Source organism: Tupaia chinensis, unplaced genomic scaffold (genome assembly GCF_000334495.1).
Source record: "Tupaia chinensis unplaced genomic scaffold, TupChi_1.0 Scaffold143943_1, whole genome shotgun sequence".
NCBI lineage: Eukaryota > Metazoa > Chordata > Mammalia > Scandentia > Tupaiidae > Tupaia > Tupaia belangeri.
Genome location: NW_006203794.1, coordinates 771,303 through 796,535, shown reverse-complemented (window position 1 = coordinate 796,535; position 25,233 = coordinate 771,303). Strand labels below are relative to the sequence as shown.

Sequence of the window (25,233 nt, the reverse complement as noted above, 5' to 3'; positions counted from 1 at the left end):
CTAATGACATAATTTCACAGACAAATATTCAAAATTTCTTATGAAATTTAGAGTATAATTAGCCTACTACCAGAAAAAAATAAGTAAAATAGAGTGTGTGTGTGTGTGTGTGTGTATGTGTATGTGTACATTAACCTCTCACGAGTTTTTCAGAAGATTATAGCTCTGGAAATAGTTATTTATGGTTAAATAATTACCTTGCAAAACGTTATTGCCAGAGACTTCTTGTTATATTGACTTCTGTATTTGCAGTATTCCACCATTGCTTTGCTGATGAAAGGTATGACCTAATGTTTGCATGGCTTATACACAAGAAAGGGAGAAATGGGTAGTATGTCATAGTGGTTTGAAAAAAAAAAAAAAAAGATTCAATGGGAGCAGGAACTTGAATCTGAAGTGTCCTTGAAAGAGCAAGCCTTCTGTCCCAGGTAAGGCGGTGCACCAATGTGTACAATGGTGTTCAATGCTCTATAATGCTGGAGGCCATATGGGAGATCAGGTTTGGTTCCCAGGTAGGTCTATACAAAACCAGCTTTCTAGTGTCTCCTCTTATAAGAACACTAATCCTATCATATCAAAGCTACTCATTATGTCCAAAATCGAATGCAATTCAGTTATAACTTTAATATACGAATTTGGAAGGACACCAATATTCAGTCTATACAGTGGTTATAGGACCTAGCACTGGGGAGAACTTTACAAATGATGAAGGCAAAAATAAACATGATTATTATATAATTTTCAGTTACTTTAAAAGTTTGTGACTATAAATTAAATAGGAAAATTAAAGCCATTCCATAAACCATGCCCTTTGAACTGACATTTAAGACCATAACATTATGAAGTAATTGTAAAATCATGGTTAGTTCTGAATGCTTTTTACATACATATGCCAGATTTTCCAGAGTTACCCCATTGAAATTATATGTATAGTGCTTCAAAAAATTAAATATTTGTGTAGAAATAATATTTAGTCAATATAAATAATAGATAAAGTCTACTATACATATTTTTTTGGAGAGGTTTTTGCTATAGGGTGCATGCACTCTCCAGAAAGACAGAGAGAGACAGAGAGACAGAAAGTGAGAAATCACCCCCCAAGAGGGATGGCCATGACACAATACCTTCTCTTCCATTCTCCTCTCAGTATCTTGGGCATGCATGCACATGTGCCCTGCATGAGTTTAAGCCACCGGGTCCGGAACTCGAACCGTGGTCAAGTACATGGGAGTCCAGCAACATAGCCATTGTGCCAACTGCTGGTCCTTACCGTACATTTTTTAAAACAATCATCAGCCATCCTTATAGGTGGTAGGCTTCATCACCTGTTAATAACCACTCCTTCATAATGAAATAATATTCTGCATCAACACAATAGTTAATGGAATGTTATGATGAATGCAGAGAGAAAGAAAAGTGTCTTCTTCTAGGCACTGCATAGTGTTCATTGAGAATATTTTTCATATGTTATGCTTATAAATAAAATTAATACCGTTTTATTTAGCATATGATTATCAGAATAGTTAGAAAGTAAACTTTTTTTCTACGTATGCTATGAAAAATACAAGTATATGGACCAGATCAGAGACATTCTAGGTGAAGAGGGGGAGGACATGTTCACATGTGTAACTTTATATCCTGAGGTTAACAGAATAGCTTTTTGTATTTTACATCTATAGTGCTGCAAATGGAAACAGAAGATTTTACTGCTTGTAAATCACTAGAAAAATATTTGAGTGATGTAGTAGGCATTATAGATATATAAACATTTTGAGTAACCAAAAATGGGGATCCTCTGTGAATCAATAAAATGTGTGTTTTCTAGGCCCTAATATTAACAGTCTCAAGTCAGTGAATACAAAGGAGAGCAATAATTAAAATGGCATTTGATGTTGGCATAGTATTATACTTGGGGGGAAATGAGCTTTTGGTTTGTTAATAATAATGATTAATAATGATTTGTTTCTATAATTTTGAAAAATCAGGTAATTTTCATTGTCTCTGCAATATAACTTGTCAATTTTGAACTTAGACCTGAATTTAAATTTACTGAAGAAAGATACACTGAAAAAAGCAAACTTTATTCTTTATTGTTTGTAGTTAAAATTTACATGAATCTATTTATTAAAGACATTGTGTAATGCTTCTGTTTTATGCTTCAAACAGTTACAAACATTTGACTTAAAATAATACAGGTAACGATGTAACAAGTTTGAAAAGTGGGGAATGTACATCTGGTCTGCTTTTCTCCTAGCAATGATGATAAACACTCCAACTGAATGGATTGTATATTTCTCTTTTGAAATAGTAAGTTTTATTTTAATTTTTTAAATTAAGAACAAAATTTAAGGGACTTCAACATGCAATGGCTATACACAACATTCAGAGTACGTAGCTTCCATGCTTACACTGAACTCAACATAAGGCAAAAGCCCATAATTGTACTGCTTCTTTGGCTCAGTGTGTTCAAATGACAAAGCAATGTGGCAGGCATAATAAAAATAAGCCTTGGTGCTTGCCAATTTCAGATTGCTAATATGGTTGCAAGAAAATTCAATCATAGCTTCTGATGAGATATGTGACTTTTGATTAGCAGGACAGTTCATGTTCTGAATGCAAGACACAAGCATGAATCTGCTTTTATAATTGTTCTTAGTTTAGGAAAATGAGAAAGAAGCAGGTTGATTTTAATAAAACATTCTGCTTCCTGGTATGACCACATCTGATTAGGAAAACAGAAAACCAATCAGATTCTGTCAGATGAAATATGTTGTCTTCCACTCTTGGCAACCTCTCGGATATTGCCACAGAATTTAAGACAATTAAATGAGTTGTAGTCATAAAAGTACCCACGTCACAAATATTGGTTTTTCCTTTCAACTGCTCAAGAAAAACAAGCCTTTGGTAACTCTAGTTATTGTATGCGTCAATACAAAGCAAATTACCAGTAACCATTCCTGGACTAACATGGCTAGTCATTTCTCCTGTATGAGTTTGATGTTTTATTTCCTAAAAATCTGTTTGATCTCCCTCTTTTGACATCAGTAGGTAAGTCTACAGAAGTCCTTGTTCTTGAAGAATTTTCATCTCAGGAAGTTCTCATTCTTGCCACAAGATATAAAAATAACCACTCCAGGAAATTAAATCCTTCCAAATAAAATAAAATAAAAGAAGTCAAGGTTGCTTGATGACTACCACACAGGCACCTGCTCTCCCAATATTCAAGGAAGCCATCTGTTGAAAAAGATGAAACACAACTTAAGACAAATGTTATCACCATAGAAAAATATAAGAATTATTGTATATTTAAACAGTTTTTATATGTATAAAACATAAATAAATGTGTTTACATTTCCCATTTTAGCCACATGAAATTCAATAAAAATGGGAACATCAAAAATGGTATTTAAAAACAGCAATAGTTTATATACTGAAAATCTTAGAGCCAGCAATCACTGATGGAACTTTTAACAACATAGAATTTTATGGGAACCAGCAGTTAGCGTAATGGCTATGTCGCTGGACTCCCACGTAGTCGACCGTGGTTCACGTCCGGACCCGGTGGCTTAAAACTCACACCGGGCACGTGTGCGTGCGTGCCCAAGATCCCGAGAGGAGAATGGAGGAGAAGGGATTGCAGCGTGACCATCCACCCTGGGGGGTGATTTCTCGCTTTCTGTCTCTATGTCTCTCTCTGTCTGTCTGGTGAGCGCACGCACCCTATAGCCTTCCAAATAAAATAAAATAAAAGAAGTCAAGGTTGCTTGATGACTACCACACAGGCACCTGCTCTCCCAATATTCAAGGAAGCCATCTGTTGAAAAAGATGAAACACAACTTAAGACAAATGTTATCACCATAGAAAAATATAAGAATTATTGTATATTTAAACAGTTTTTATATGTATAAAACATAAATAAATGTGTTTACATTTCCCATTTTAGCCACATGAAATTCAATAAAAATGGGAACATCAAAAATGGTATTTAAAAACAGCAATAGTTTATATACTGAAAATCTTAGAGCCAGCAATCACTGATGGAACTTTTAACAACATAGAATTTTATGGGAACCAGCAGTTAGCGTAATGGCTATGTCGCTGGACTCCCACGTAGTCGACCGTGGTTCACGTCCGGACCCGGTGGCTTAAAACTCACACCGGGCACGTGTGCGTGCGTGCCCAAGATCCCGAGAGGAGAATGGAGGAGAAGGGATTGCAGCGTGACCATCCACCCTGGGGGGTGATTTCTCGCTTTCTGTCTCTATGTCTCTCTCTGTCTGTCTGGTGAGCGCACGCACCCTATAGCAAAAACCTCTCAAAAAAAAAAAAGAATTTTTAATTTTTTTTACTAAAGTAAACTTTTATAGAAAAGTTTCCAGCAAAGACTTATTCTGGAATTTTCATGGACACACTTTTTGATGATATTTCATTGTGATAGCTGAGAGTATATTTTAGAAGAAACAGCTATTACACTTTCTGCAATAATTTTGAAGTTATTTCCCTAGATATTATATTGAATTAAATGTGTTATTCATTCAGTCTAGACAGAGACATATAATGAAGTAATTTCAATATTTTGTCATAAATAGGTCATAAGTACAATTGCTATTGGGCTTATTTAAAAATTTTTCTCATTATGACAATCATTGAAAATGAGAACTGAGATTTTTTAATAATGTTGAATATTAAAATGACTAGAAATATATTAAAAACAATAATTTTTGCAAGGTTTATAATGAAAAGTTATTCTTTGGAAATAAGCCAACATTTTAATAATTTGAGTTTTTATTTCAATGGTTTTATTATGGTTTTCTAAGACTATCATAGTAGACTAGAAATTACAGAATATTATTTAAATTGCAAAGAAAGTGAATAAAATACAGGCAATTAAATAGCTAGAATAAAATAATTTGTAGCACATACAGCATCTTATTGATTGCAGAAGGACATGATCTCACTCTCAAAATGCAAAAATGATCTCTATTTGATCAGTTCTTTTAAATGTATTTATTGTTAGCTATCATTCTACTATAGGATTAAAAAAACCTGTATATTAATTTTAACTGCTTTATTTTAATATATTATTCATAAATGTTAATTTAATTTAACATCTTTTGTTTTTTATAGAAATATTGCCTAAAATAAGGAGAAAGTTCATATGATATATATTGCTAGTCTATTTAAGAATAATATTTATTGGTCATTGCAGTCATCTTTATAATCATATCATGGATTATTACCTTCATATGACAAGTGAATGGATGAACTATCAAGAGACAATATGTATATGTCACATTAATGTATGAAAACTTAAGTGTACCTGACTCCAACATATACGCACTTTCAATTGTTCAATAGGAATGAGAAAAGTGCCAGGTAATTATAATTTTGGAAAGTTTTCCAAAGGCCCTCTCATTGTCATTCAATTCCAAAAAGAACTGTACATTAGACTGCATATTGTAGTGTGAGTAGCATTACTTTTTTTTTTTTCTTGATTTAAACAGGGTCTCATTAAGTCATAATCTTCCTGTCTTAGCCTTTCTTGCCCCCAGGTTTTCTATGTCAGTGAATGAAACCACTCTCTATGCAATTGATCAAGACTGACTCGTGAAGAACAACCAATAGTACTTCTGAATAATTATCAAGCCCTCTAAATATCTCTCCAACCAGTTTAATTCTGTCTTCCATTTAGTTCAGGTTACCACTTTCCCTTGAGTAGATTAGTAATATAGTCTCCTAGTAAGTTTTTCTCACTCTACTCTTGATTTCTTCCTAACATTTTTCACATCAGTCATTTCAAAACACAATTTTGATTATTGATTTTTTTTCCACTTAAAATTATTCATTAATTCCCTCCAGTCTTAAAGTCAAGGCTCTTTCATATGGCTTTTGACTCTACATAATGTGCACAGTGTTTATCTCTGCCAACACATTGCTCATAATTTTATTTCTTGCTCAATTAAATTTGTCATATGTTCTTCCAGCTCTTACAAATGCTGTATCTTAAGTCAAAGCATGCCATATATTTTCATTTGGTCACCTAGTACTCATCTGTAAGACCTTACTTCATATTATCATTATGCGAGGGAAAATTACTCTATCTAATACCTTTAGATTCTATCATAATGCTAAGCATTTCTTTTACCAAGTAATTTATCATAATTAAATGCATTTAGTATTTTCTACATTAATACGTTCTAAGCACTTAGTAGAGGGTTTTTTCTTTTTTCATTTTCCCTCCTTGATCCTACTTTAACATGTTTTATAAATATGCCTTTGTTTTCTCTACAGCTGGTATGATAACCTAAAGCAGGCAGCTAGAGAACCATTTAAATGAAAGCAACCGAAGGCACAGATCTCTCCCCAGACTTCTGTGGAACTCATTCTCAGTTTCCTATATGTATATTATGTATAAAGACTCTAAACCTCTGCACAAAAGGATACACTTAGCTGCAACAAGAGTTCTCAATTTACTTCAGAAATATTCAGTTATCGCCTTTCCATACCATCACCTGTGCTAGTCTTTGGAGACAGGACAGTAAGTCACACATTGTCCTCAATTCCTTACAGCCTATAGATTTTTCTTAGCATGACAACACTACTACAATATCCGAAGAGAACAAGCAAAAGGGTAATTTAACCCAGGCTTGGGAAGATAAGAGAACATTCTTTTACTGTCTTGAAACATCCATTATTTCTTCAAATCAAATGCAAGATATAAGCCCAAAGTTAAATGACAAAGTCACATTTATTTATTAATTTGTGTGTGTGTGTGTGTATGTGCTTTGTAAAGCCAGCTAAGGAACAAATTTGGCAACTTATACCTAAGATATTTCCATTATTTTCAATTCTAGATAACCTTGACCATTTTCAGATTAAATATTCTTGGATGTTTTTTAATAAAGTTGGCTTTTCCATCTACTGATCAGATATATGTGGGTGTTTATGACATATGGGATAACTAATTGATTCCGTCCACATATGGGGGTAAGTAGAGTGAAAATACCAGGAAATACCTTGCAAATATGGAAAACATTTCTAGTGGACTAGAATCCTGAAAATTTTCAAAGTGATTTTGTTTGAGTCTGCTGATAGTCCCTCGAGAGTTTAAAAAACATAAATATTGAAATGATATGGAAGTAAAATCTTAAAGAAATTTAAGAGTCTTAAAATTAATGTTTATTATACTAAAATAAAGTTGTTATAAAACATTTTAAAGACCACTTTGCTGTTTGTAAGATACTAATATATGATCCAAAAGAGTACAATAAAATACAGATGAGGGAACATGGTCTTTAGAAGACTTTTACCTATTATTGCTACATACTTTATTTTTATTTCAATTTTTCTGGAATGATAAGCATAATGACTCTTTATTATAAATAAATAATGAAGATACTATATTAAATCATTTATATACCCATAAACTTCTGTTATTTAATGTTCCTTTGTATAAGTTGCACATTCAAAATGCATCCAATTGAATTGGTACTTTTTTTTGTAGCAAGCCAATAGTCATTAATCTATGCAGTTCTCTTTAAAACACAAGGAATTAATAAAGGTAAGTTGGAATACATTCTTTAAAACTTTTGTGTTAAAGCAATCATTAGTGTCACTTCTTAGGTTTGGGAGAATGTGTATGGTGGTCTCAACTGGGCTGGACTGAGATGTATATCATGCTGGGTAAAGTGTCTTCACAATCTAAATGATGTATAACGATTTAATGTATGAATAATAAAATAAAGAAATACTTTTTTCACAATTCAAGTAAAATCACAGGACTTATTTCTCCTTCTACAAGAGATTTTCAAGAAGTTCAAGGAAAATATATATTATGAAAAATATATCCATGAGTTTCAAATACTTCTATAACGATAGTACATACACATGAGAGGGAAAAAACAGAAAGAGAAACACACCCTTGGCAGGCTTTTGTCACACCACAACCCCCTTTCTCTAACTCTCCAGCAGCCCAGCTTTTGGGTACTTGAGTGCCTGCCTGGTATGTTTTCAAAGTGACCTGGGGATAGGAACCTGCAATTGGTCAAGTGACCTCTGGCATTGTAGAGTAGTAAATGAAAAGTCTATTTTGCATCAAAATAGACTTGTAATATAATTCATTTCATTCTTTTTTTTTTTTTTCTAGTTTGCTATTGGGAGGGTATATGCTCTTAGAAACAGAGAGAAAGTAAGAAATCACCCCATAGGCAGGATGGCCATGCCACAATCCATTCTCCACCCTTCTCCTCTTGGGATTTTCAGAATGCAGACAGACAATGCCTGATCTGGGACTCAAATTATTACTCCATGGCCCTATGGGATCTAGCCACCTTAACCTTCACACCACCTGCTGGTACCTCTAATTTTTTTTCATTAATTTTTTGAAGTTCCTCACATATTTTCCCTTTTTCCTTCTATTCCTACTTTACTTTTCTTCAGCCAAATGTACATTTTAATTTAAGTGCTGCCCTTTATGATAGAGATTCACGAGGCAGGTACCTTAATCAGATCATTAAGAATTTGGTTTTGTACTTCAAAGTCAGCATTTTAATATATTGTTGCTGAATTCATACCATCAAAACTGGTAAAATCAATGAAATTATGTATACAGTATTTAAAAGTAAGTATCTTAAAATATTTACATTGATCACAGTGTCCAAATCTTCACATAAAGGTTAGTTAATTTCTGAAACCAAAATCAGAAACTTGCACATATAGTAGTAAATTATTATTATTCTGCCTCCACTAAATAAGGCTTTAGAAGCTCGCTGCATTCAGTGGAAACTATTTATTTGCTTATTAATAGTATCTTACTTTTACATTTCTTTTTTTTTTTTTTTGAGAGGTGTTTCCCCCCCACCCCCCTCACTATAGGGCTCATGTGCTCGCCAGACAGACAGAGAGAGACAGAGACAGAAAGCAAGAAATCACCCCCCAGAGGGGATGGTCACGCCACAATCCCTTCTCCTCCATTCTCCTCTCGGGATCTTGGGCACGCACGCACGCACGCACTCATGCACACACGCCCGGCGTGAGTTTTAAGCCACCGTGTCCAGGACATGAACCAGTCGACTACGTGGGACTCCAGCGACACAACCATTACGCTAACTGTTGGTTCCCTTACTTTTAGATTTCTGATAGAAGAGAAATAATAAAATTGTTGAGAGATTAAGGAAAGAAAGGAAAACTAAATGTAAGAACGCAAGTCTGAGGGTTTCTCCATCCCCTCCATTGTAAGCGAGGACATAGTAGTGACATAGCATAGATACATATTGCTCAGGATTCACCAGGGAGCGACTGGGAAACCAAGAAAGCTTGAGGTCAGAGGGCTGGAGTTAATAGTACTGAATGTAAACAGAAAACTTTTTTTTTTTTTTTTTTTTTTTTTTTTAAATAAGGGGAGAGAGGGAGGTACTTGTCTTTCTTTTGATTTTCTTTCGTTTTTGATAGGGCCTCTCTATTGCATGAGCTGATCGTTTGCCCAAGCTTCCACTCTAGTTAGGTTATCCTGCCCTCATCTTCCTCCCACACTCACACAATGCACACCCTTGTCCTCTAGTTACAAGATCATAAAGAGACCCACTTCATTCAAGCATGAAACTGAGTCTACATCAGTGGATAATGCCTCACCTGTAACAAGCCTATTGTTTCAGTCCTTTTCTTTCTTTCTGAAAAAAGCAACTGTCAAGGAGTAAGTACTTAATACATAACAGGCCATCCAGAGACCTTTGCTGTACATTTATTTTTAATTGAACTGGATAAAAAGTTAATTTACTTTCTATTTATGACTGAAAATGACTAACTGGAGCTTCTAGCAATATCACTGGATGGGCAATTCTCTCTATTAGGTAAAAATGAACTTTACAGTCATAGTCAAACAAAAATGAATGGCAGAAAGGTTGATTTTTGTACCCTCCAATCCCTTATTCTAGTTATTTCTAGAACCAAATATCTTGAAGTTAGAGTTTTAAAAACCAATACATTACACTTTATTTTATTGCTTAGTACAAGTTAAGTTTCTGTTTCTTCTTATGACGTGTACCAAGCAAAAAGTCCACTGAAGCATGAATGTCACTTCTAATATAAATGTTATGGAAGTATCACATACATTAAGAGAAAGGACATAAAGGAACATAAATTAATAAATGATTTGTAAACACTGTTAACACAACATAGGACTATATAAGTCACTTTGAGTTCAGGCAATTTTGTTTAGCTAGATGACTGTTTGTATCCCTCTCCTCCAAATGAAGTAAATGAAAAAAATTTTGTATTTGACGTAATTGTAGGGATGAAAATCTTACCTGTGTCCACTCATTAGTTTGTGGATCATAGGATTCCATAGTATTGAGGTATGTCTGTCCATCATAGCCACCAACGGCATATAATCTGTCACCAAGGAGACAGACCCCAACAGCATCTCTGGGCATACTCAAAGGAGCAACCATGGTCCAAGTGTCTGTTTTAGGATCATATCTAAAATTTAAGAAGAATAGAACATAACATATTATAATCACATTCACCTTTTCCTTAATCAATTATATTTCCAAAAGTATGTCATGAATAAAAGAAACTAAGTTTGTCTTTTTAAAAGCTCAATCATTTGAACAGGTGTTCTAAGGCAAATATACATAATTTCTGGCTTTCTAAATATGAAGTATTTTAAAAATGTACCTAGATTCTTTGATGAATGCAGATTAAATTAACAAAAATAAATGTTACAGTTTCTTACTGAGAGAAAAGGCAAAATAGGTAAATAACTACTTTTTATAGCAGAATGAGGGTCTTTGAAATAAAACTATGAAGAGTGCTATGGTAAAATCATATAGAAAGAATGGTTAAAAATCTAGGAGAATCAGAGAATACTCAAGAGATGAATTCTATTTTAAACTATTTTTGAATGTGTGGCCTAAATTTATTACAAGAAAAAGAGAAATTTATGTAACGCAACATTAGTTTTTTAAAAAAGTGCATGGTCAGGTTTGAGAAGACAGGAATGTAGTGTGATTAAGGAGCATAAAGAAAGAGTATGCCTAAAAAGATAAGTTTTGATCAGTTTATGGATTGTGTGATCCTCTGTATAAATAGGCATTTTGAGTTTATGCAGTAGAAAAATAGAGAGCCTTTGAAACTTAAAAAATAATTGTAATATGAATATATGAATAGAACTGTGTTTTAGTGATATTATTCAGGATTCATCATGAGGGAGAGACTGGGAATCCAAGAAAGTTTGAGATCAGAGGGTCGGAGTCATTAGTACTGAATGTAAGCAAAAGCTTTTTTTTTTTTTTTTTAATGAGACAGGGGAGAGAGAAAGATAGAGGGAGGTACTTTTCATTCTTTCTTTTTCTTTTCTTTCTTTCTTTTTTTTTTTTTTTTGAAGAGGTTTTTGCGATAGGGAATGTGCGATCGCCGGACAGACAGAGAGAGACAGAGAGATAGAAAGTGAGAAATCACCCCCCAGGGGGCATGGCCATGCCACAATCCCTTCTCCTCCATTCTCCTCTTGGGATCTTGGGCACAAATGCACACGTGCCCAGCGTGAGTTTAAGTCACCAGGTCCAGGACTCAAAACTGTGGTTGACTACATGGGAGTTCAGCAACATAGCCATTACTCTAACTACTGGTCCCTCTTTCCTTCTTTTTTGACAAATCCTCTATTGCGTGATCTGATCTTTCTGGCCCAGCTTTCCAGCTACTTAGGACCATAGGTACATCCTTGGCCTGTTTAGGTTGGGCTGGAACCAAACGTGAACTTTCCATGTGGTTCCTGATTTTGGTGCAGTTGAAGTCCTAGATGTATTTTTTTTTTACCACCTTGGATGGGCCAAATATATATATTATATATTATATATATTATTATTATTTTTTTTAATGATAAGAGCTGGCAAGGTTGTGGTGAAAAGGGAACTCTCCACTGTTGGTGAGAATGTAAATTAGTACAACTGTGTAGAATGATATGAAGATTCCTTAGAACCTGCAAATAGAACTATCATACAACCCAGTAATTTCACACTTAGGTATTTACCCAAAGAATAGGAAAACCCTAAGCTAAGCTAATAAAACACTTGTACATCCATGTTTATTGCAACATTATTTACAATTGCTAGAACATGGAATCAACCCAAATGTCCAAAAATAGATGAGTGGGTTAAAAAAATGTGGCATATATACTCTATGCAATACTACTGAGCCATAAAAATAATGAGTCACTGACATTTGATACAAAGTGTATGAATATGGAGGACTTAATGCCAAACAAAGCAAGCCAGACAATGAAAGACTTTGTGGGACCAGCAGTTGGCATAATGGCTATGTTGCTGGACTCCCATGTAGTCGACCGCAGTTCGAGTCCTGGTGGCTTAAACTCACGCTGGGCACATGTGCTTTTGTGTTCAAGAGGAGAATGGAGTAGAAGGGATTGTGGTGTGGCCATCTTCCGTGGGGGGTGATTTCTCACTTTCTGGTGAGCATATGTGCCCTATAGCAAAAACCTCTTAAAAAAAAAAAAACTAGAAAGACAGACAGACCTTGTTGTATGTCCCCACATATTATGTACCAAATGCCTGTGCTCTACAGCAGAAACTGAAAGTTTGGAAGGTATAGTAGCTGGGAGGGCAACTGTAGATACTAGAGATGGTAAGGATAAGGGTAATATGAGGATGGGTAATAGAGGGAGGGGAACAGTAGGAAAAAAATATGTTTGACACAAAAATGAAAAGTTATTTGCTGATGAAAATGTATATGGAAACGTCTTTGTCTTGACTGCCATGCACTGTATTCATGCTGAGAAAAGCAAGGTTGGACAGTGTAAAGATATATAGTGGTTAAATGTAAATTAAAAAAAAATCTCTAGCCATAGATTTAAAGAATATTAAAAACGCCTCCTTACTCCTGCTTGTTTTCCTTAAACGAACTGCAATCTCATTTAGAGAAGGCTGCTTTTTTTCTTTTTGCTAGGTTATAGCCAATCGCAGCAGCTAGATTTTAATCACAGATATTTCGCCCTTTAAACTATGTTAATGCAAATAAACACTGAAATATAACCAAATTAAAAAATTGTTTTTCTACCGCATTCCTTCACTTTTGTTTTCATACATCACTTTCCCTTTCCCACACTTAAAACATCAAGTTAACCACTACGCCACCTGGAGTTGTTTGAGGATTGGTCTAGAAAATTGCCAGATTCAAATTGTGTTAAGAATTGCTCAGTTAAACTCCACTAAATTAAATCATCTCTTTTTGTTTTTCTTTAAACAGATTGTATGCATATATTTTTATATTTGAGTTGCAAAAGCCTAAATACTACTTTAATGAATATGCTTTATTTCAACTATTAAACCACTTTTTGACCTTTAACTTACAATTGGAGATTCATGTAATAAAACAAAGAAATTAGCAAGAACCCAGGAGAGCAAATGTAAAAGAAGCATGGAGGAAAGTATATTTTCTGACAGAAAAAATTATTAATTTTTTTTTTCTTTAGAGGTTTTTGCTATAGGGTGCATGCACTCATCAGAAAAACAAAGAGACAGAAATCTAGAAATCATACCCCAGGGGTAATGGCCATGCCACAATCCCTTCTCCTCCATTCTTCTCTCGGGATCTTGGGCATGCATGCACATGTTCAGGCTTGAGTTTAAACACCAGGTCTGGGACTCAAACCCCCAGTAGTTGACTACTTGAAACTGTAGTGACATAGCCATTACACCAACAAGTAGTCTTTTTTTTTGAGAGAGAGAGAAATTTTGCAATAGGATACATGTGCTCGCTAGAGAGATAGAGATGGAGAGACAGAAAGCAAGAAGTCACCCCCTAAGGGGGATGCCCACACCACAATCCCTTCTCCTCTGTTTTCCTCTTGGGACTCTGGGCATGCACACACATGCCCCAGCATGAGTTTCAAACCTCCAGGTTCAGGACTCAAACCGCAATTGGCCATGTGGAAGTCCAGCAATTTAACCATTATGCCATTTGCTGGTCCCTTGCTTTTTTTAAAAAATGATTATTATTGCATTTAATCATATACATCTGTACAGTGCCTTTTTTTAAAAAAATTCTGCTCTAATCAACTTTTCACCAATTGAAATTTTCAACCCACAGTCTCCCCAAACCAATAAACAAACCCCCTGGAGAGTGATTTCTCACTTTATGTCTCTCTGTTTCTCTCTGTCTCTCTGGCAAGTGAACGTGCATTATAGCGAAAATCTCTTGCAAAAAAAAAAAATCTAGGATTTATATTTTATAAAGAATATTTAGAGCCAGCCATGATGTGATGGTTAAGGCACCTGGATCCCACATAACCAGCCAGGCAGTTCAAGTCCTGAACACAGGCAACTTGAAAAACATACCTAGTATGTGTGAGTTCATGTACAAAATCTCAGAGAAAGAAATACATGGAAGAGAAGGGATTATGGCATGGAGTGACCACTCCCCATGGGGAGCACTTTCTCTTTTCCTGTGTTTGTCTTCCTGTCTCTCTGGTGAGTGAACACAAATTTTAGCACACACACAAAAAAGGTTTATATTCCCCATTATATTACTTTTGCACACTATAGTTGCAAGGTCTGCGTGCAGCCAAGATAACATATGTGAAATGAGATATTGGTGATTGCCGGCAAATTCAAGATCACCGGGAAGCACAGGTTGTCCAATACATAAAAAATTAATTTTATATGCTAAATATAAAACATCACAAGCTTACAAAGACACACATACTCACAAACTTAAATGCGTAATCTATGCTATCAACATAGTCTTTAAAAGTTAAACCTTTTCCATAAATATTTTTAAATATATAAATAAATTTTAAATGAAAGAAAAAAGAAGATACCACACCAATACAAATAATACAATACAGAATGTGGGCCATTATATGGGAGAATTGACTACATTTTTCCACAAGTCAATTGAAAAAAAAAAAGTAGAAAGAAAAAGAAATAAAATAAAAGGTAATAATAAATAAATAGGAAGAGGTAATTTTTCTAAATTAAATATGAGTTAGAAACATAACAATGTGAAAATAGAGTAGATCTTCCTTGAATCCTAAAATTCAAATAAACCAACTGTGAAATTTTGAGTATTTTTTTTAAATAATTGGTATGTAGTAATAATTTTGAATACTAATGGGGAGCAGTGTAATACTTTAATACACAAATAACTGTGTAATAATCAAATCAAGGTAATTAACATATATATCACCTTGAATATTTATTGTTATTTTGTAGTGGGAATAGTCCAAATTCTCTCTTGTATTTACCTTGGAATATGTATTACAACTTTAAAAATTGCTGAAGTTTGTCTCATGGAATAATAGCAGTGTATTATGTTGAAAAAATAAGGTCCTGACCACTTTTTTCCTGAAATTAATTAAAAAATACTTTTGGTTGAAATATTTTTGAAAATTTCTTTAGATTCTTTTATAAAAAGGATAGAGGAAAAGGAAATAAAACAAGAGTGAAAAATCTATACTTGCTGAAATTGAGTCATGAGTACAGCAAAGATTACTATTCTGTTTATTTTTGTCAGGATGTTTAATCTAGTTCAAATAACATTAGAAATGAAAATGCATCATACATTTTAACTTCTGTGCAAATTAAACACCCTTTCCATTTTTTTCATTTATCAATATAATCCAGCATGACTTTTGTCACAATCATGTCACATAAGTAGTTTTTTTCTGAAGGCATATTTAGTCTTCATTTGATTATTTTTCAGCTTTCTACATCTTTTTTCAAATACTGTGCACAAAGCAGACTTTGTTTACCTTTTCAGAAATAAAAGAAGTCAAGGGAACTGAGAAAACAGCAAATGCTACTGTGCCAAGCAATAACAAATGAATTTCCAAAGTCTTAGTTCCTCAAGTGAAACTAAAACTGACATAATTCTCAGATACCTGTATTGCTAGGGGAATAAGGAAAGCAATAATATGTCCCATACCTAGTGACACAGCTAGAAATGCTAATCTCAATTAGAAATACCTATCAAATTTTTCATAGTATGCAAGCTTTCTGATAGTTACTTTAAACTGGAATGCATTTTCCAAGAAAATCCAAGTATTTGAATTAGATGTATTTGCTTCTAGTGATAGGTAACATATTTTAGATGTACAGTAACAATCTTTAATATCTGGCAATGGTAATAATATTTAACTTTATATATTGCAAGTAAATCAATCCAAGCCAAATTAAAGCAAAACGTGTGCCTCCTCCCCACCTTGATACACACATACTCTATCTCACATATTTAATAAGTGATCTCACCAATTCTGAATTGTCCAGCAGCGATCGACCTTGTTTTTGCATTAATGACTGGAAATTGATTTTTCTGTATTCTGAAACTGTGTATACACCTCTCAGCATGGGAATATACAAAGTTATCCCCAAAATGAAATAAACGGCTATTCATAGATATAGTGTGCAAGCATTTTTCCAAGCAATTACTAATAGCAAGCTCTTTCATTGTCAGTCACATTTTTTTTCACAAAAATTAATTCTAAGTATTTTTCTTATTCTTTTCTTTCCTTTTTTTTTTTTGCTTCTGATTGCCAGTTCAGTATTAAAGAAAAGTGTTGGGAGTTGAGGAGTAGTGGGAATAAGTATTTTTTCTGTCAGGCTGTCTGTTTTCCTATGTCTCACTTTGGCCTTCCTGGTCAAAGTGTGAGCTCTGTATCAGAGATTCTATTAAAGTTTATACCCTCAGGCAGGAGAAGCGCCAGGCATACACTGGCTAAAATTGGCTGTAGAATGAAAACTTGCTGTAGGCATATGATAGACACAGAACAGAAGTTAGTGTCTCTTTGAAAACCCCTATTGAATTTTTGAGAAATCATTAATTTTTAAGGATGATTGTCATATCCATAATTTTATGATAAAAATTAATCTTATTTAAAGAAAAACTGCTTTAAATACAAAAATATTAGTTTGGTTACAAAAAGAACTGAGAAAATCTGTTTTCCCAAATTTCTGCAGGCAACAACCACATAGAGAGCAAATTATACAATATAGAAATGATTTATAGTCAGGTATTTGCCTGTAAAACAAAACAAAACAAATAGACAATAAAAGAAAAAAATGAAGATCCATTCTGTGAGAATAAATAAACTTCAAAGAGTGATCTATTGATTTCAAGCAAATGTATTACACATTCTACATGTGAAATCGCTTTAATAAATCAGTTGTGTGTGTATTTTTAATTAGTTGTGTATTGAGCAATTTAGAGTAAAATTAGTACTGGTTTATTTATTTTGTAAAGACATCCAACGTATACTAGATTACATTACATTATCAAGAGAAATACATCCAGGATTTAAAAATATTTATACAATAAGAATGCAAGGAATTAATCCTAATAAAAGTTACTTGTTAGTAATTGCATAACAACTGTAATAATACTCATAAATATTTTGGAGTAAAATTTTCTTATTTGGGAAAAAAATTTTTCTTAACGATGGCTTTTTGTGAGTCCAGGTTAGAAAATATTTAACATCCCAACATTTTGTTTGGCTATTTTCTTATATATAGATTTCCAGTGGGTATTTGAGAATGGGATTTCTGGGCCAAAGAGAATGCATATTTGAAATGTCCAAATCCTGCTCAGTGATACTAGAAAAAGGCTGCATCAATTTATACTCCATCAGTCTAAAGAGTTTCCATTGTTCTAAATCCTAACATGTGATAATTCTTTTCTATTTTCATTTTAGATTTTCTGCTATATATGTACTAGTATGACATTTTAATTTCAATTTCCATTTTTCTTGTAGCTAATGATTCCAATTATTTTTCCCAGAAATCATCTCCCATACGGAAGTTTTGAAGAGTTGTGCTCAAGGTCTCAACCTAGATTTTTATGATTTTATATTTTTCCAAAATTATTTCTAGAGTTTCTTTACATATTAGAAAGAACACCTTTTTTGATTATGTATATTGAAAATATTTTCCAATTATTTGGCTTTATTTTTACTCTTTCTTTTTTTTTTGGAGAGTTGTTTTTTTTTGTTTCTTTTTTTGTTTTTGTTTTTTTTTTTTGCTATAGGGCGTGTGCACTTGCCAGAAAGACAGAAAGCGACAGAGAGACAGAAAGTGAGAAATCACTCCCCAGGGGGGATGGCCATGCCACAATCCCTTCTCCTCCATTCTCCTCTTGTGATCTTGGGCATGAATGCACAAACACCCAGCGTGAGTTTAAGCCACCAGGTCCAGGACTCAAACCGTGGTCGACTACATGAGAGTTCAGCGACATAGCCATTATGCTAACTGCTGGTTTCTAATTTTACTCTTTCTTAAAAGTTCTTTTATCTTTTTCATGAGCAAGATACAGAGATAGGCACCCTAACAGAGTGTGCATGTCACAATCCGCTATAGCCTCAGCTATCCGAGATCATGGTCACTTGCTTATGCACCCAATGAGCACTAGACAGCCTCAGGAAGAAAACCTGGACCCTTCACAAGTGGGTCCTGGTGTGTTACTGCTATGCCACCATCTGGCTCCTAACTTTTTATCCTGTGAATGGTGTCTTTTGAAGATGTATTAGTCAGAAACATTTTTCCTTAATGATGACTTTTTGTGAGTCCTGGTCATAAAAATATTTAACATCTTAACATTATGAAAATACTTCATTTTGAAAACCTTTATTGTTTTATGCTTCACATTTAAATCTAAAATTAATCTGGAACTGATTTTTTTTTAATTTAAGATAGGAACTAATACTAATATTGTTCCATGTGAGATATCCAGATGACCCCACCATATATAATGGCTGCCTTTGCTCACTAATATTTAGTTTCCTCTTTGTCATATGCAAGATTAAGCAAGGATTTTTATACATGCCATCCTGGACACAAATCCTTTCCTTCTGTTTATTTGTTTAGACAGTACAGATATATGTTGGTTAAAATTAACAATAAAATTTTATATATAGATCTTCTTAAAAGTAGTCTTGGGACTGGCCATCTGAATTTTATTTATTTAATGAGTGAGAGAGACAGAGACAGAGAGCATCCCCAACAGGGTCTTGAGTACATGAACCTTACACAAAAATCTCTCTTAAAAAACAAACATACAAAAAAAGAAATATTTAATCAAGGGGCCAACAAGTGGCATGGTGGTTTAAGGCACTTGATTCCCACATGGCAGATTGCAGTTCGAATCCTAGATCTGGAGGCTTGCTTTCTTACTTTCCCTTTCTCTCTCTCATTAGCTCTGTCTCTCTCTGGTCAAATTAAAAATAAACAAATAAATTAAATAAAATAAAAAATAATTCTTTAAAAATATGTAATTAAAATAACAAATATTTTTATGAGAAAATATATACTTACCTTAAAAATGTATAATATCCTCATTTAAAACAAATAAACACTTGGAGAATTGTTTGTAAAAATATTATATATACTTAATGGGCTAGTTAGTGATGTAGTGGTTATAGTAATTGGATCCCATATGGTGACAATATGGTTCAAGTCCCAGACCTAGCAGTTTAAGAAACAGGCTGAACATGTGTGTATGCATGCCCAAAATCCCAGAAAGAGAGTTGAAAGACAAGGGATTGTGGTGTATCCATCCCCCATAGGAGGAGCTTTCTCACTTTCTCTCACTTTTTCCATCTTTTTCTGGCAAGATCCTTCCCCTTCTGGCAAAATTAATAAGAAAGACATGTAGTTAATAGAATCTATATCTATAATTTACTAAAATAAATTTTAAAATAATAAGTCTAATATTATTAGTTGAAACCCATATTTTAAAATGCCTTGAGTTCTGGTAGAATTTAATTTTTTTTTGAGAGGTTTTTGCTATAGGGCGCACGCATGCGCTCGCCAGAGACAGAGAGATAGAAACTGAGAAATCACCCCCCAGGGGGGATGGCCATGCCACAATCCTTTCTCCCCCTTTTTCTTCTTGTGCTCTTGGGCATGCACGCACACACACCTGGCATGAGTTTAAGCCACCGGGTCCAGGACATGAACCATGGTCAACTACATGGGAGTTCAGTGACATAGCCATTACATTAACTTCTGGTCCTGGTTCTGGTAGAATTTAAGATCAGAAGTCCAATCCATCAAACATTTCGCATTCACTCGTCTATTTTTTTTCAGCCAACATTTTTAAGTACTCAACATATGTCATACACTTGATACAGCCTAAATGTAAATTAGGAGAAATTGATAAAGAAAGAAGCCTGAAATTTTGCTAAATATTGATTTTTCCTAGAAAGTATATCTTAAAACACAGAAATGTAATTAAATGTAGACATCAATTAGATCAATAAATTTGGGTGACAAAGTTACTAATTAAATAATTTTCTTTTATGAATTTTTTCTGATTTTCCATGTCATCTAAAATAAACACTATGTTTAAATAAATACTTCGTTTGTCTGCTTGTTTAGTATTTTTTTCTAGGACACATGTGCTTCTAGAAAGAGACAGAGAAAGGTAGAAAGTGAGAAATCACCTACCTAGGGGGATAGCCACACAACAATTATTCATTCTCCATTCTTCTCTCTTCTTCCCTCAGTAATTTTGGGCATATATGCACATATGCCCAGTGTGTTTTTCCTTTTTTTTTTCCCTTAGAGAGATATTTTTGCTAGAGGCCATGTACACTCACCAGAGAGAAACAAAAGCAAGAAATTACTCCCCCAGGTGGGGTCGACATTCTACAATTCCTTCTCTTTTATTTTTCTCTTGGGATTTTAAATGTGCATATACACATACTTGGCCTGAGTTTTAAGCTGCAGGACTTGAGACTCAAACCATGGTCAACTATGTGGGAGTCCAGCGACTTAACCACTATGCCATCTGCTGGTTCCGACAACAAATCTTAACTCCCATTATTTCATGTTTTATTAAATATGTAAAGACAAGCTATTGAGTAATATCTTGATAGAAATGTATTACAACTTATTTTAGATTACTTTTTTGATATTATTGGGGTAGATTTTGGTATACATAGAACAAAATTTTTATATCTATTATAAGTAATATATCAAAGTATCTGATACTAATTTGTTAATAGTGTTTGGATAAGATATGAAGATATAAGTTTCAATTCATATTTGAGCCATTACTTATTATCTCAGACCCCATCTGTCTTGAAAATTTTATATATATTAAAAATAAGTGCTTAAAACATGTAAGAACCATTGATACCTAGTCAAAGATGATGAAAACGGGCATTCACAAGAAAATCTGGAAAAACAAAACAAATTTAACTTTATTTTTATTTTCATAAATCCATCCAAATATCCATCTCTCCGTCCATTTTTCTATTTACCCATTGCTGCATCACTCTATGTATCTAATCAATCATCTGTTTACCCACTAACATACAATAACCTATTTAAAGTTTACCTCAAGATACTTTTCATTGGGGAAATTGAGGTCTATTTTTCTTATTATCTGACTGATTCAGTAAGCATTTATTGAGTGTCAATTTTGTGCCAGGAATCCTGTTAAAAGCAGAAATTGAGAATCAGACTAGTGATCTTGGTTGTTAGCAGCACATGGACCCTAGTTTAGTGGAGAACCTGACATAAAAATTATTTTAATTATGTTCCTGCTAATTGGTACAAAAATATTCATTGTTCTTTCAGGCCATACTAGTATTACAAAAAGAATCCCCTGAGAACATAAGGAGAAATTGGAAGGAGTGGAAGTGGATACCATCAAGTTTGACTTAGAACGATTCTATTACATCAACATCCTTCTTGCATCAGGATTTATTGCTGTGATGCACTTGTGAGGGCAAAGGGGACCCTAGTCCAGTTCCTATTAGCCAGTAATGATGCTGAGAACTTTGAGCATACTTTCTGATTCATTATCTGGACTCCAGTTTTGCAATCTTAAAACTCTAATCATTTATTTTTTTGTTTATTCTAAAAAAATTATAACCTCTTCATATCATAGTGCAGAATACTGGGTTGTTGGGAAAGTCATGACACACTTTTGCATAGAAAAGCATGGAAAAATACATCATGACTTTCCCAACAACCTAGTACATGCAAAGCAGTATTTATTCACTAAATAGATGGATCCATGTTCAATGTTTAACAAATCACATTTTCTAGGTCTAAATTATGTTAGAAATTACTATACCTTTTGTTCGCTGATTTTGTCTGCTCACATGCTTTCCTTTTGGCAAGACTTCACTACAGAACTAATATTCATCTGTTTCATAAGCTATTCTAGACTTCCCATTCTCATTTCCTGCCTCCTTATCCAACTCTGATTTGAGGTGTCAGTGTTATTTGTGCTCATGACAGCTTGACTCTAAATAATTTTTACTAAGTATTATATAACTGCACTTAACATCACCATTATATCATACATTTCCATTTCTGTAAGACATCATTGTAATTTAATAAAATTTGTTCTATCTACCGATCTATCAAACATAGCGATGTATATTATTCTTGCTATTTCTAATAATCGGTTTGCCTGTAATTATATATTAAGAACATTATTCACATTATATGTGCAAAATAGTTCAATAGAGGCACTGTTATATATATTGATTTTTTTGAAGATTTACATGTGAAGTCATCAATACAGAAAATATGCTACAGAAAATGTAAAACTGCTGTTAATTTGACAGGTAGTATGAGCTTGGGTAAAAATGATAATGCTGTGTGCTTCCGCATTATTCAAGTTGTTCATACTGTGTTCCTATAACTTAAAATAGCTATGTATATTTAAATCTAGCTTTGCATCATAAATGTATTCCCAGACTGAATTATTTATGCCTTTGCTCACAAACAACATTTCAGTATATTATATAGTAAGTTGGACAGGGATGTTTGGATAAAATATCATTTAAATAGAAGCATTTAAGTAAGAAATTCAAGGCAAAAAGTAGTAGTCTCATCATGTTCATCTTCTCTTTCTGTTTAGCCGTGAATTTAGCAAAAGAAAATGTGAATCAGCTATCAATCAAATAGTGGTAGTATTTTTTAAAATAAATGATTGCATGTTCATGTGTATAAGAGAATAAATCTATTTTTTGGACTATGATCACAGTTCTCATCATAACACCTGTAGTTTCTCAGCTCAATGGAATACTGAGTGCTAAAATGAATTTAGGGAGAGCTTAATTCCCTTCCCTGAATTAGCCATAAAGTTACAGTCCATTCCATGGAGTAGCAATGCTGTTAAAGATTACTTGTGTACGTTAATCAAGCAGTGCTTAAGTTGGAACATACTCTGTTTACCAGAAATTATCTCTTGAAAATGAACATATCCTCAATTAAAAAAAAATTCACATATCTGAGGACTTGCAGGTGGTGGCATAGTGAAAGATGACAGCGCACTCCCACACAGGCAACAGCGGTTTGAGTTCTAAACCTGGTGATTTGCTTTCTTACTTTCTCTTTCTCTCTCTCTCTCGTGAAAATCATGGCAGACACGTGTGTATGTGTGCCCAAAATCCCAGGAAGAAAATGGAGAAAAATGGAAGAGAAGGTATTGCAGTGTGGTCATTCTCCCAGGGGATGATTTCTTACTTTCCCTCTCACTGTCTCTTTCTCTGGCAAGTGCACATGTCCTATTGCAAATGTCCTATTGCAAAAACCTTCAAAATAAAATAAGTGAATAATAAAAAGTAGCCCTCGTAGTTGAATTTACCTTCCTAAATCATGCAGTTTTTACAACCACTTGAATTAGGCATCAATGTAATTTTCATTCTCTTTCAGGGTAGTAGTGCCCTTTAGGGGTCTTACCTTTCTACGTAATCTAGTAGCCGAGAACAGTGATTTGAAGCTGGAGCATCGTGACCTCCCACTGCATAGAGAAAACCGTCACATGTGGCTACTCCAACACCCCCCCTCCTCTTACACATTGGAGCACACATGTTCCACTTATTTGTATGAGGATCATAATATTCCATGGAACTCAAACAGGAACTTCCATCACGACCTCCAACTGAATACAACCTGAAAACACAACCGGAAAAACATGACATTCTGTCAGTCTGGATAACAAGATGTAAATAGTCCTTTAGGAAAATTTCACAAGAGAAGCCTCAAATGAATTAGAAATATATTACTTCACATAGAGATTTTGTTAAACACACTTATAAGAATTACATATACCTGGAATTTCCATTATTCTCCTAAGCAATAGACTAGGTAAAATTAGAATGACTGTTATCTTCTAATATCTATTACTCCTAGAAAGCTAGTCTTGAATTGCTTATCGAAGAAATAATAATGTTAATCTATTAATTTTGATAAATAGAAAGAAATAGTCATTAAAATATAAAATAAGAAACTTAAAAAGACCCTAATCAGAAGTAAAAGGATTATTGTACTTGTTGACCAGCAATTGATTTGGCAGTGTAAAATTATACCTGATGTTTCTGTTCATTCATCCCCATAGTTGTAAACACTGAGTAAATGAAATAATCTAAATGAGTATTATTGTAACAACAGCTTCTTTTTTTATAAAGAATTATTTTTAAATCTATTTATTCATTCACTTATTTTTTTTAATTTGACCAGAGAGAAACACACACACATACACGGAGAGAGAAAGAGAAAAGAAGAGAGAAAGTGAGAGAAAGCAAGCCACCAGGTCCGGGGCTTGAACCGTTGTTGGCCATGTGGAAATATCCAGTGCCTTAACCATCGCGTCACTTGCTGGTCACCTCAACGACAGCTTCTTTAATCGGTGTCTATTCTCCAGCAAAAACAAGATTATACAAGAAAAAGTATACAATAATGATAGTACGATTGGATATTGCTGAAGCTTACCTAATAATATCATAGTTATTTTATTAATGAGAAGTATGATAGAAACTTTGGAACAGAAGTTCTAAATGGTACTTAAATAGAAATACAATGTCTAATCCTTAATCAAATAGTTCTTCCTTGTTTGATCACAGTCTTGACAATATCATCACTCTGAAGTACATTGTTAATTTTTTTTTTTTACTTATTTGTTCACCACATATTTTTGAATGCTTAGAATGTACCCCACACTACCCAAAGCAAAATAAAAATTCTGCACTCAATTCTATTGAGATGGGTATAGGCAAAATTTACAGAATAAGCACATATATACTACTGTGGAGGGTGCTAAGTGATACAGACAGTTGGAGCCAGAAGCAGGGTCAAGAATGTAACCGATGGGAGTGTGGACTTGTGGAAGGTGCTAAAGGTGCTATATACAGATGGGGCCAGAAGCAGGGCCATGAACGTGATGAGTGGGAGTGTAGATTGTGATTGCAATTTTAAGTCAATGAC

At 33.9% G+C, this 25,233-nt stretch overlaps 1 protein-coding gene across 1 annotated transcript in view; it reads right to left on the bottom strand.

Annotated features, from left to right (window-relative positions):
- Positions 1 to 3,744: 3,744 nt before the first annotated feature.
- LOC102468869 (kelch-like protein 1) overlaps positions 3,745 to 25,233 on the bottom strand; it is a 244,376-nt gene continuing 222,887 nt past the window's right edge. The window contains exons 9-11 of the mRNA XM_027767138.1: positions 23,710 to 23,922; positions 10,306 to 10,477; positions 3,745 to 3,814 (exon numbers count right to left, since the gene is read on the bottom strand). Of these exons, the coding sequence (XP_027622939.1) occupies positions 3,755 to 3,814; positions 10,306 to 10,477; positions 23,710 to 23,922 (445 nt within the window). The 3' untranslated portion in view covers positions 3,745 to 3,754. The remainder of the gene's footprint in view (positions 3,815 to 10,305; positions 10,478 to 23,709; positions 23,923 to 25,233) is intronic.